We start from the raw sequence: 13,746 nt of genomic DNA on the forward strand, positions 1-13,746 counted from the left end.
AAAAAAAAAAAAAAAGAATAAATAATTTTTAAAAGATACTTATTTAAAAAAAATAGAAGATCCAAGAGATGCTGTAATGTATCAGAAGGCTGTGTGTTGGCTAACATTTTTCAGCTTGGGAAGAAAACTGGATAAGTAATGGTTTCACTGTTGCTCAAGAAGTAACTTGAGAAGAACTATGCCCTACAGAACATCAAAGAAGTGCACATTAGAAATGTTGTGTTTTGTATTTATGTTAGTTGATCATAAAAGGGATAGAGCCTGGAATAAATACATGCAATGAAACACAGGAGTGGGGAGAGAGTTCAAGGTCAGCGTCAAAGTCCATTCACTTATTCTTTTCTCCTCTTTAGAAATCTGCAGTGATTACTTATGGTAACAGCTTGAATTTTGAGAAAACTTAGCAAACACTATTGACCAATTTTTATTGCCTAATGGTCTCTTCATGTCAGAGGATGACTTCTCGGAGTTTCCTCATGAGGTTAGCTAGACTCAAATTAAAAAAAAAAATGCAACTGGAGGCCATCCCTCAAGGTTGCATCACAAAGCTGCAACCTCCAGTTTACAAACTCATTTGGACCACAACACTGGATGGGAGGTGGAAATCTGATCTAAGATCATATCATATGAAAACTAGGGGGAAGAATTCAGCCCCATGCAGAAAGAAGTGAAAGTGTTAGTCACTCAGCTGTGTCTAACTCTTTGTGACCCCATGGACTGTAGCCCACCAGGCTCCTCTATCCATGGAATTCTCCAGAAAAGAATACCAGAGTGGGTTGCCATGCCCACTTTGAACCCGGGTCTCCTGCATTGCAGGCATATTCTTTACCATCTGTGTCACCAGGGTCAGTTCCACGCATCACTCCTGGAATTGCCCCAGCCAGGACTGTCCTCTCACGCTAAATATCACTCTTGGGACTTCCCTGGTGGTCCAGTGGCTAAGACTTTTCCTTTCAATGCAGAGGGTGCAGCTTTGATTCCTAGTCAGGGAGCTAAGATTTCACATCTCTCTGAGCTAAGATTTCAGGTCTCTCAGCCAACAAACCAAAGCATAAAAGAGAAGCAATATTGTAACAAATTCAACAAAGACTTCAAAAATGGTCCACATCAAAAAATCTTTTAAAAATAAATAAATATCATTCTTTTCTTAAACAACTGAGCTGGTTGTGTTGAAGAACTAAAAAAATCCCTCTAAACCCCGTGCTTCCAACTGATCTGCCAGTCAAAGGAGAGAACAATGAAGACGTTTGGTCTTTGTTGCTGCTGCTGCTGCTAAGTCGCTTCAGTCATGTCCGACTCTGTATGACCCCATAGACGGCAGCCCACCAGGCTCCTCCATCCCTGGGATTCTCCAGGCAAGAATACTGGAGTGGGCTGCATTTCCTTCTCCACTGGTCTCTGCAGGTACAGTGTTAAGAGCCCCATGGGTGGGGCTCCTGACTGAATATGAGCATCTAGCTTGAAGTTTCTTAGTGAAGAGAAGATTCTGAGACAATGCTACTCCAACTTTAAAAATCACCTGGAGAGCATGTTATGTCATAGAAGAATTTGCATTTCTGTCAAGCTCCCTGATGACACCGGTGCTGCCTGTCCACGGTCCACTCTTGGAGATGTAGTTGAAGCCTGACACAGAACCAGGGAAGCTTTGAGCTGGAAGAGACTTTAGTGGGTGCCTCACTTTAAGTGATCTAAATGGTTTAGACCACTTCCAAAGCGGTAAGATAGGTAGACAGGAAAAGAAAACACTGATTTCATATTTATTCTCACGGATTTTATGACTGTGTGCGCTAAGTCGTTTCAGTCATGTCTGACTCCATGCAACCCTGTGAACTGTAGCCTGCTAGGCTCCTCTGTCTATGGGATTCTCCAAGCAAGAATACTGGAGTGGGTTGCCATGCCCTCCTCCAGGGGATCTTCCTGACTCAGGGATTGAACCCGAGTCTCTTATGTCTCCAGCACTGGCAGGTGGGTTCTTTAGCACTAGCGCCACCTGGGAAGCCCAGCGGATTTTATACTTGCTTCCATTTCTAAGTGTTTCATATGTAGCAAATCATTTAATCCTGACAATAACTTTCCATAGTGGGTGTTATTAATTATTATTCCTACATCAGGGATGATAAACTGAGGTACAGAAGGGTTAAACAACATGCCTAGGACTGCACAGACCCTAAGCAGCAGAGCTCAGATACAAATGCAGGTTGTCTGTTCAGAGATCATGCTCTTAAGCTCCATCTAGGCTGAGTACTGGCTGTGACACTGACTTCTGAAGACTGCAACACAGAAATGATGTCTGCTCATAGTAAGAGTATATCTCATTTACTGTAGTCTCATATTTTGCTTCCCAGGTGGTGCTAGTGATAAAGAACCCACTTGCCAATACAAGAGGCATAAGAGACCTAGGTTCTATCCCTGGGTCAGGAAGATCCCCTGGAGGAGGGCATGGCAACCCACCCCAGTATTCTTGCCTGGAGAATCCCTGTGGACAGAGAAGCCTGGCGGGCTACAGTCCATGGGGTCACAAAGAATCAGACACAACTGAGGTGACTTAGCACATATGTATTTTGCTTCATCTAGCCTCTTAGGGGAGATACTAACAGACACTAAAGCCTGTCTCCTGCCTTCTTATGGACTGATTTCAGTAGCTTGGGTCTGAGTGGGAGAGGGGGCGTAGGCTGCAGATGTGTCTGTCTTCAGAAGCTGACAGTCACACTGATGTTAAATGCTGCCTCTGATCTTGGAGTCCCTGGGTGGATACAGATGACGGAGTGTAGGAATCATACCTCTTCCCTCTGCTGAGTAAGTGTGCTCCAGCAAGGTAAGTACAAAGCCCCTTCTCTTTTATGGCTGTGCAGTGATTAATGTTAGCCAACAACACTGCCTGGTCCTGTACCTATGGCCACTGTGACTGCACCATTGATTTTTCATTGGGAAACTACCCAAAATGATTCTGTATCCATACAACTATTAATTATGCATTTCCAGCATGGTCCCATTGGATGGGACCATGTTTTGTCCTATAGCTGCAAGGACTTGGTTTTAAGCCAGAGCTCTTCACCTCTCTGAGTTTCAGGACTTCGGTGCCTAAAATGCAGACTGTGCTGATTCTTAGTTATCAGAGCAATTATTTCATGAGAATGTTATGAAACTTTAAGGCTGAAGATTCACCACAAGATTGCCAAGGCAGGGCTTAGGAGGATGAAGATGAGAAGAGAAAGAGTCCTGGACTTGAACTTGAGGGGAAACATCTGAGTTTTTGTCACAGGTGTGTTTGAACAAGTCATTTACCCTCTTTGGATTTGTGTTTCTCAGCTGTAAAATAGAACTAATAATAGCTCTCTGGACCTGTTGGCAGGGCTGTTGAGCAAATGGCATGAGCTGTGATTTACTGTGTGATCATCTTGGCCCCAAGATGTTTCATTTACTTCTGCCTTTCCCATCTCCCTCTCTGTCATCATATCTGAACTCCAAAGCTAAGGTAGGCATACAGAGGTAGCCATAAACTGCATGTTTGTGCTCCTTCAAAACTTATAGGTTGAAACTTAATGTGCTAGGTTATGGTGTTAGAAGGTGGGGGCTTTGGCAGGTTATTTAAGTCATGAGGGTGGAGCCCTCATGAATGGGTTTAGTGCCCTCATAAAAGAGACCCCAAAGAGCTCCCTGGCTCTTCTGCCATGTGAGGACACAGCGAAAACACAGCATCTGTGAACCAGGAAGCAGATTCCCACCAGACACAGAACCTGCTGGAGTCTCAATCTTGGACTTTTCAGTTTCCAGAACCATGAGAAATAAATGTCTGTTGTTTATAAGACACTAAGATGGGAATACCAGACCACCTGATCTGCCTCTTGAGAAACCTATATGCAGGTCAGGAAGCAACAGTTAGAACTGGACATGGAACAACAGACTGGTTCCAAATAGGAAAAGGAGTACGTCAAGGCTGTATATTGTCACCCTGCTTATTTAACTTATATGCAGAGTACATCATGAGAAATGCTGGGCTGGAAGAAGCACAAGCTGGAATCAAGATTGTCGGGAGAAATATCAATAACCTTAGATATGCAAACGAAACCACCCTTATGGCAGAAAGTGAAGAGGAGCTAAAGAGCCTCTTGATGAAAGTGAAAGAGGAGAGGAAAAGGTTGGCTTAAAGCTCAACATTCAGAAAACTAAGATCATGGCATCTGGTCCCATCATTTCACAGGAAGTAGATGGGGAAACAGTGGAAGCAGTGTCAGACTTTATTTTTTTGGGCTCCAAAATCACTGCAGATGGTGACTGCAGCCATGAAATTAAAAGACGCTTACTCCTTGGAAGGAAAGTTATGACCAACCTAGACAGCATATTCAAAAGCAGAGACCTTACTTTGCCAACAAAGGTCCGTCTAGTCAAGGCTATGGTTTTTCCAGTGGTCATGTGTGGATGTGAGAGTTGGACTGTGAAGAAAGCTGAGCACCAAAGAACTGATGCTTTTGAACTGTGGTGTTGGAGAAGACTCTTGAGTGTCCCTTGGACTGCAAGGAGATCCAACCAGTCCATTCTAAAGGAGACCAGTCCTGGGTGTTCATTGGAAGGACTGATGTTAAAGCTGAAACTCCAATACTTGGCCACCTCATGCCAAGAGTTGACTCACTGGAAAAGACTCTAATGCTGGGAGGGATTGGGGGCAGGAGGAGAAGGGGACGACAGAGGATGAGATGGCTGGATGGCATCACCGACTTGATGGACATGAGTTTGAGTGAACTCCGGGAGTTGGTGATGGACAGGGAGGCCTGGCGTGCTGCAATTCACGGGATTGCAAAGAGTCGGACATGACTGAGCGACTGAACTGAACTGAACTGAAGTCACCCAGTCTATGGTATTTGGTTATAGCAGTCTTGATGGATTAAGATAGAAGTTTACTTTGTCTATGCTTCAAGACTTAAAATGTTAAAGCTGGTTTAAAGATATCAGTTCCCGTCTACCCATCATGCACTGTTGCCCATGCCTCTCTTAAGCCAGAAGCCTGGCTTCATTATCATTTAAAATTGTCCTTTGAGGTGGAAGCCTGACAGGGATACTATGAAGTGACCGTAATGAAGTCCAGTAGTTGGCATGGGGGCACTGCTGACTGGGCTGGCTTGAGGACAGGGAAGGTCCAGGCCACAGCTGAGCCTCGAGGCTGCCAAGAAGAGCTGCCCCAGTGCCAGAGTTCCAGGTTGGGACTGGGGATGTCTGCCATCGCTCCTGCAGGGGTGGGTGGGGGTGCTTTGACAGTGATCAGCTGTGGACTAGGATTCTGCTAGGTCAGCAGTGACTGAGAGAGGAGTGGCACTCTGGGAATCCTGCAAGATCTACCAGGTTTGCAATTCTGATGGGGTTAAAAATCAAGGCTCCAGGAACAGTCCTTTGGAGGTAGTGTGTACTGGGTTACTGGGGCCTGACAGAGTCATAGCCAGGAATTTCAATCGTTCTACAGGCTTCAAGTCATTTAGTCTCAAATCACATGCGTGTAAAAGGTCAGAGGGGAGAAAATGTCCCACTCATCAGGATGACTTTACCAAAATCACACAGTGAACTTGAATTACTTTATGTCCATGTCAAACTTTACGACAAAGATTTGCCTTTCCTGATTCAAATATCTTAGCATTTGATATTTGAAATATTTCAATATTTCGTACTATCAAACATTAAGCTTTTCATTGAGGCTATTCATCATGTCCAGAAAAACACAAAACTAGAAATTTGATAACAAATTTTGTCATCATCATTCATTAAGGAAGTCCCAGGTATGTGGTATTCATACATACCTGGTTTCATAGGAGACACACCTCTGTGTGAATTACAACTGCTCATGGTTTGATGAGTGATAACGACCAGCAAACACAGCTCTTATTAAACATATAGGGTTGTTTTTAGATGCCATTGTTTTATGATGGGGTAGAATCAATGCTCGAAATATATAAATGGCCTGTACTAAGCACATCCTGATAATTTCTTATGCCAACAATTAAGTATGGAAATTTAAACAGTGATATTTCTCATACTAAAAATGGCTTTATTGGTCTGTTGAAAATTTGAATTCTGAAAGCATTAGAAAAAAAAATAACATGATCGAACAGTACACCTTTTTCTACCAAAACTATGGAATTGATAGGGAAAAAACCCACAAAAAAACAGATGTTTCAGCTAAAAACAAGTTGGGGAGGGAAACCAAGTTGGGGAAAAAAGGGACTAAGAAGCAGATAATAAATCTGTCTGGAATGTTTCCAGGTCACTAGGACTCATTATTTTTTCCCCTAAAGAGCTAAAGGCCATTAAAAGTGGAGACTAGCTTTTTAGTGGAATGGAAGTAAAAATGCCTACAGGGCTAGACAGAGAAGGCAAGCAAGTGAAGCCAGCTCAGTACAAGAAAAATCACAATGCTTTCGTCTTTCCAGTTTTCTACCCTTGATAGAGATGTGAGTATACAGAATTTTCCAGACAATAAAAAACAGCAGTGTGGACATGATGGCAAAGACAGGTGCTCCTTGGTCTAGGTGTTGGGGAGCAGTGGAGAGTGGTGGGGACCCCGAGGGCCTGGGGAGGACAGGCCCCACCCAACAGGGCAGCTTTGACTCCTCTTCAAGCATTATTTTTTAAAATTTTAGCTGTGCTGGGTCTTTATTGCTGTGCACAGGCTTTCTCTAGTTGGGCTGAACGGGGGCTACTCTTTCTCTTTTTTAAACTTTTTATTTTGTATTGGGTATAGCCGATTAACAAACAATATTGTGATAGTTTCAGGTGAACAGTGAAGGGACTCAGCCATACATAAACATAAATCCATTCTCTTCCAGACTCCCCTCCCATCTAGTCTGCCATATAACATCGAGCAGAGCTCCACGTGCCACATACAGTAGGTCCTTGTTGGCTATCCACTCCAAATGTAGCAGTGTGTACGTGTCAGTTCCAAACCCCATAACCACCTCTTCTCCACATCCTTTCCCCGACTGGGGGCAACTCTGTGTTGCGATTCATTGCAGTGGCTTCTCTTGTTGCACAGCATGGGCTCTAGGCATGTGGGCTAGGTTGCCCCTTGGCATATGGGATCTTCCCAGACCAGGGATTGAATCCACGTCCCCTGTACTGGCCAGCAGATTCTTTAACCACTGGATGACCGGGGAACTCCCCTCTTTAAGCATTTAACTGAAGGCTGCCTCACGGGAATGTAAGGTTTTCAATGACTTTTCAAGAAAAGTCAGAATCTGGATTTTTCCCCCCTCTATTATATAAAAATCACTTGATTTTTTAAATGCTGCCTTGATTTTGATAAGCATGCTGGTCAAGCAAAACACATCTGTGGAATAGCTCTAGACTGTAGACCCCATTTGTGACCTCTGCTTTAGACAAAGTGTTTCCATGTATTTAAGATTTCTTAATTTTACTTATGATATAAGTAGATCATAAGTCAGCCTTCCTAAGATGTTAGCACCAGCCCAATTTCCTAAGAATTTAAGAAACGCCACATTGAACCAGATCAATGGTCTAATCAGCTCACTATTTTGCTTTTCAGAGTGGTACCCAGGGACCATTTGGGAAAGATTTATTCGATTTTTTTTTTTTTTTTTGATGTGGACCATTTTTAAAGTCTTCATTGAATTTGTTACAACATTGCTTCTGTTTTATGTTTTGGTCTTTGGCCATGAGGCATGTGGAAATCTATCTTAGCTCCTTGACTAGGATCGAAACCACATCCCCTGCTCCGATGCATTGGAAGGCGAAAGTCTTAACCACTGAACTGCCAGGGAAAGGCTTTTGGGAAAGGCTTAGAGCTTAATCTCGTTGACTATAGTCTCAGAAACTTAGGGGAGTACCACAAGCATTTTTGATTTTCTTCTTTTTGACTTGTAAAATATTTCAAGTGAGGGAAAAATAGAATAAATACTGTGTCTTTTAGCTTTTAAAAACTTAACATTTGCTCATAGTTGCTTGAGATATAGTTTTATTTTTTTCAGAAATGTTTTTAAAATTTCATAATAAAACGTGGATACTGCTGATGTTCTTGGTTACCATTCCTTTCCTGGATGATAGCCATCATCCCAAACTCTTTTAACCATGTCCATTTGTGTTTTTTAGCTTAAAAAATAAAACCATAATTTGAAAAGATACATGCACTCCAATATCCGTAGCAGCGCTATTTACAGTAGCCAAGATATGGAGGAAGGAACCTAAATGTCCATTGACAGATGAAGGTATAAAGAGATAGGGTGTATATATATAAATACCCCATGTATATATATGATGGAATGTTACTCAGCCATAAAAAAGAATGAAATAATGCCATTTGCAGCAATATGGGTGGATCTAGAGATTGTCATCCTAAGTGTTATAAACCAGACAAAGACTAATATATGATATTGCTTATATGTGGAACCTAAAAAAAAAAAGATACACATGAACTTATATACAAAACTCACAGACACAGGAAACAAACTTATGGTTATCAAAGGGGAAAGCTGGGGGGCGAGTGGGCGGCAAATTAGGTGTTTGGGATTGACATACACACACTAGTATACATAAAATAGATAATCAACAAGAACCTACTGTATAGCATAGGAAACTATACTGGACATTTTGTAATAACTTATAAGGGAAAAGAATCTGAAAAAAATAGCTATTTTTATATGTATAACTCACTTTGCTGTATGCCTGAAATGAACAGAATACTGCAAATCAACTATACTTCAGTGTTTTTTTTAAAGATATAAATCTTCCACCCATTAGCTTTGCCTAAAAGCCTGAACTATTTACAGATAGAGGCATAACCTGAAAACCACTTCCCAAGTAGTGGAAAAAGCAAATCCAGAAGCATGGGGACCATTGGTTAAATTACTTAATCTTTCCACGGATTAAGTTTTCTTCTGGGGTAATGATCTTTGAACTACCCACCTAACTTGGATGGAATGACAATAAAATGCAATAATGAGAATAAATGTTCTTGGGAAAAGATAAAGTGTTATTCACATATCAGGTGCTAGCACTTTTATTAATAAATTCCTTCTGTGCCTCACCCCCCTCACAAAGTACCAGTTTATTTGTCCCCAAAGTTCAGGGAGTGTCCCTCATTCCTACTGAGTAAGAACTTTTCGTCCCAGCTTGATTTCATAAACTTGGATTACCATCCTTCTTAGTCTTGTCTTTTCAGACAAAAAAGATAGAATTGTTTCATTTTTAATTTCTCAAAAGGAAAAGTATTCGATTACAATTTTTGGAATTGTTTTCCTAAGCCTTTTCTCAGTCTGATATCCTTCTGGAGGCACTGAAGCCAAAATGCTTGCAGTATTACAGGCGCAAAAATTTTGCTTTTTTAGGCGAAGGTTTATTCAATATTTGGCAAACAAAATCACATGTAAGCAAAAACCCAAAACACATCAAACCATATCAAAACCACAATGAGAGAATATCTCACACCCATTAAGATGGTTATTATCAAAAATTCAGCAAATAACAAATGTTGGCAAGAATGTGGAGAAACTGGAATCCTTATGCACTGCTGGTAGGAATGGATAATGGTGCAGTTGCTATGAAAACAGTACTGTGGTTCCTCAAAAAATTAAAAATAGAACTATCTAATGATCCAGTAATTCTATTTCTGGGTATATACCCCAAAGAATTGAAAGCAGAGTCTCAAAGAGATATTTATACACCTATGTTCATAGTAGCGTTATTCACAATAATAGAAAAGCAGAAGCAACACTAATGTCTAAAGAGATAAATGGATAAACAAAGGGTGAATATACATAAAATGGAATATTATTTAACCTTCGAAAGGAAGGAAATTCTGAGACATGCTATAACATAGGTAAACAGTGAACAAGGACTTTATGCTAAGTGAAATAAAGTGAAAGTGAAAGTGAAGTCACTCAGTTGTCTGACTCTTTGCAACCCCACGGACTGTAGCCTACCAGGTTCCTCTGTCCATGGGATTTTCCAGGCAAGAATATTGGAGTGAAATAAGTCAGTCACAAAAAAACAAGTACTGTGTGAAACTGTATGATTCCACATATGTGAAATACTCAGAGGAGTCAAATTCATAGAGACAGAAAGTATAATAGCGAATGCCAAGAGCTGGGAGCTAGGCAGTTATTGTTTAATGGATACAGAGCTTTAATTTTATATGATGAAAAGAGTTTTTGGAGATTTGCAAATGTGAATGTACTTAACACAAACTGTACACTTAAAAATGGTTTAAGATGATTAAAAACAACAACAATACCAAAACCCAAAGTTAACTAAAGACTAGAGCAGAAAATTTCAGAGATTATGAGGACATTATAATCGGCCAGACAAAAGTCTCTATGAAACTGTACCCACCACCCAGAACATAATTTTTCTGCTGAGAAAGGTGGTTGGTCTCTAAATTTTTACCTATTGTTCACTCTAGTTCATCATCAACTTGCTCTGTCAATGGGATAATAAGACCCATCTTGTCATTATCTCAGAACCTAGGATATTATCATATATTTACAGGTTATTTTAGGAAGGGCTCAACAAATATTTGTTGAAGGATGGACTGATGGAAGGAATCATGGTTACATGTGTAGCTGTGGAGATTTGGACATAATACAGGTCTTGGGTTCACCATTTCCTAGCTCATCAGAGCCTAGGCAAATCTTCTAAGCCTTGTTTGTCTTAAGCATAATCTGAATAGAGTAGTAGTAACTACTACATAGAGTGACTGTGAAAATTAAACAAGTGAATGCTTAGCCTGGTGTCTGGGAGGAAAATCAAGGAAAGAAGTAAAGACAAACATGTAAGAAACAGTTGGCCACCAACTCTTCACCATTATATCCATGTGCTTCCCCTAGAAGACAGTATCTAGTAATTGCTTAATAAATATTTGGCTTCTCTGGTGGTTCAGTAATAAAGAATCCTCCTGCCAATGCAGGAAATGGCAGCATATGTGAGTTTGAACCCTGGGTTGGGAAGATCCCCTGGAGAAGCAATGGCAACCCATCCCAGTATTCTTGTCTATAGAATTTCATTAATAGAGGAACCTGGTGGGCTACAGTCCATGGGTCACAAAGAGTTGGATACGACTGAGCGATTAACATACACACACACACCCTATCCTTTAGTTGCTCTCAATCAAGTGGAAGAGACAAGGACGGAAACACACGGTGGATTAAGGGCCCTGCTGGAGGCAGGTCCGAGGTGGTAATAAAGTTCCATCCACCATGCTGGAGGGCAGGATGGTTTTGGTGAAGGAGGATCCCTGAGGGCAAGGCACTGAACTGGGTCATGAAAAATAGGTAGGGTTTCTCTAGGTGGGGGAAGGTGGAAAGAGCAGAGGTGATGAGATGTGTAAAGGCATGAAATATAAGTGAGGGAGATGAAACCACTAGACAGTTTCAAACAACTAGTTGTTTCCATGAAGCACAGAGCAAAACTGGGGGAAAGGAAAATAGTCTTAGTGAGATAGGTATGGGGCAGATGCCCAGAGCTCATCAGCCTGCAGAGAGGAGGTTTTTAATCCTCTTGGCAAGAAACATCTTGGAGGGTTTTAGCAGCAGAGACCCAATCAGATACTTGCATGAAATGAAGAATAGGCAGGAGGGGCCAAGACTAGAAGGGACAGGTACCATCAGGTGATCAACCAGTTAGGAAAAACTAGGAGAGTGGAGAATGGCTTCAGTGAAAGGGATGGGTATGAGAGATGTTAAGGAAGGTGAATTCAAATGTCTTCACTTTCCTTATGCTATAGGTTAATGAAAACTTAAACCACCAGCCACATACACACTAAAGTCACATCTCCAAGATTTCTCATTTTGACATGTTGCCTAAAAATCCATGGTCGAGTTTAAACAATTAAGTGAGAGACAACAGACTGCAAATCACATCCAACAATTATTACCTCCACTGGCTTTTAGTGCTCTTGTTTCTAGCTGAATCCAAAGAGTTAACTTTGTTGAGATTCCATAGTTTGGTTTCAAACTGGAAAACAAAGTCCCCATCCCTGTGGATCGACTTCCAGCCTACAGGGGTTTAATCCTCAAGGAACCTAGCCAGAGGAGCTCTGGAAAGAAGCCCAAGGTATTCTGCCAGCATGAACTGCAAGACTAGAGATGGTCAAGTTCAGTGTGATAGCCTGAGAGCAAGGAATTTGGTTCAAGAATGGAAAGGAGTGCTGGTGACAACTTGTAAGGGCAAACTTTTCATCTGTCTTAGGTACCATAGAAGAACTTGATCCTAAGCTTATGGGCAAGACCGTAAGGCTGGGCCATGAAAGAAGATGAAAGGGTGAGAAACCCAACCAGAAGATTTAGAAGCTAAGCTGAAACACTGGATGTTGGCAGGCTTTCCAAGCACTCCAGAATTAACCCAGGTGAGTGAATTCTTCTGAAAAGCATCCTGTCTAGTGGGTGGCAGTGATCTGCAGCAGAAGAAGATATGTATAATGCTGTAACTTTTAATTTCCTAACAATTACAAGCTGTGAATAAAGGATTCACCTTAATAATAATGACAATTGGAAGTTCCTTGTGTATCTACCTTTGTTCATATGCACTGCAGAGAATTACAGTCATACTCTCATGTTCTTCGAAAGAACTTTGCCCAAATATTTTAAAAAGCTCTTGACCAAGAGTTTCCAAGGTGCACGATCCAATCCTTGACTTTTATAGTTCTGTGTTTCCTCTCACCACCCCCATTCTCATACCCCCCCACCCCACATTGCTTCAAAAACTTAAGACCAAAAAAGTCATGTCGAAACACAAACCAGATGCTTTACCATCAATGTAAGTACATTTTATAAACTAGGTTTTGGTTAAGGTACTACTGTTAAGCATCAAATCCCTGAATGTTTTCAGACTGTTACTGATACCAGGAGGTCAGTCAATCATTCGAGCAAAAGGGATGAACAAGTGAAAAAGCCAATGTCTCACCCAGCTCCACGTCTTGATCATCGGTGAGCACAAGAATGATGTTGGGTCGTATGTTTTTTCGTTCCTGCTGTATCCGTCCTCTGAATCTTGGGGACCTGATGCTGGAACTGAAGCTCCCCAGCAGCTGCGTGCCCAGGACAGCCAAAACCAGAGTACAGCAAGAATACTTCATTGTGCTTGCTCCAATGTCGCAAAACTGAGAAAATGTCTGTCTCTTGATTCTTGCAGGTCTGGGCAGTCAGAGAAAGGGGAGAGGGAAAGACGAAAATGAAATCCAAACCCTGAACATGGTTGCAGAAAAAGGACTACAACTCAGTGAGAACTGGCACATAAACTGGCAGAGAAAGGGCTGCCCGTGAGTCAGAAGCAGCAAACCCTCCCAGCGTAGGGTTGGTTTTTTTTTTAAGCGCTTGATTATTTTGCAAATTCACTTTTGTCCTTTATTCTCATTCCAACTTTTCCAATTTCAAAATTCATTGCCAAAATAGAATTTCCAGCACAGAGCTCGGATGTAAAAGCTTTCTGACAAGAGCTAATACCTGGAATTAGGTATCCCGGTTGAAGAATCAATTGTAGTCAGAAGTGTTCAGGACATCTGCAGAGTGGGTCCTGGAATGGGGAGGAAAAAAATACAAAGGAAACGTCAATCAGAGATTCTGATACAGATTTTTGGTCTGAAACTGTCTCTTAAAACAGCATAAATATATATATGTGTTTATATAAATTATTTATTCACCATATATTTTATAGTATTTATATTAATTATATTTATGTGTAAATATAATATACAATGTATATTATAATATATATACATACACATATATAATTTAAAATCTGTACTCCAAAAGG

General features: G+C 41.1%; 1 protein-coding gene across 4 annotated transcripts in view; it reads right to left on the bottom strand.

Annotated features, from left to right (window-relative positions):
- SULF1 (sulfatase 1) overlaps positions 1 to 13,746 on the bottom strand; it is a 198,377-nt gene that overhangs the window by 81,386 nt on the left and 103,245 nt on the right. For all 4 annotated transcript variants that reach the window (XM_070382297.1, XM_070382292.1, XM_070382293.1 and 1 more), the window contains 2 exons: positions 13,437 to 13,506; positions 12,898 to 13,127 (listed from right to left, as the gene is read on the bottom strand). In XM_070382297.1, the coding sequence (XP_070238398.1) occupies positions 12,898 to 13,069 (172 nt within the window). In that variant the 5' untranslated portion in view covers positions 13,070 to 13,127; positions 13,437 to 13,506. The remainder of the gene's footprint in view (positions 1 to 12,897; positions 13,128 to 13,436; positions 13,507 to 13,746) is intronic.

Source organism: Bos mutus, chromosome 14 (genome assembly GCF_027580195.1).
Source record: "Bos mutus isolate GX-2022 chromosome 14, NWIPB_WYAK_1.1, whole genome shotgun sequence".
NCBI lineage: Eukaryota > Metazoa > Chordata > Mammalia > Artiodactyla > Bovidae > Bos > Bos mutus.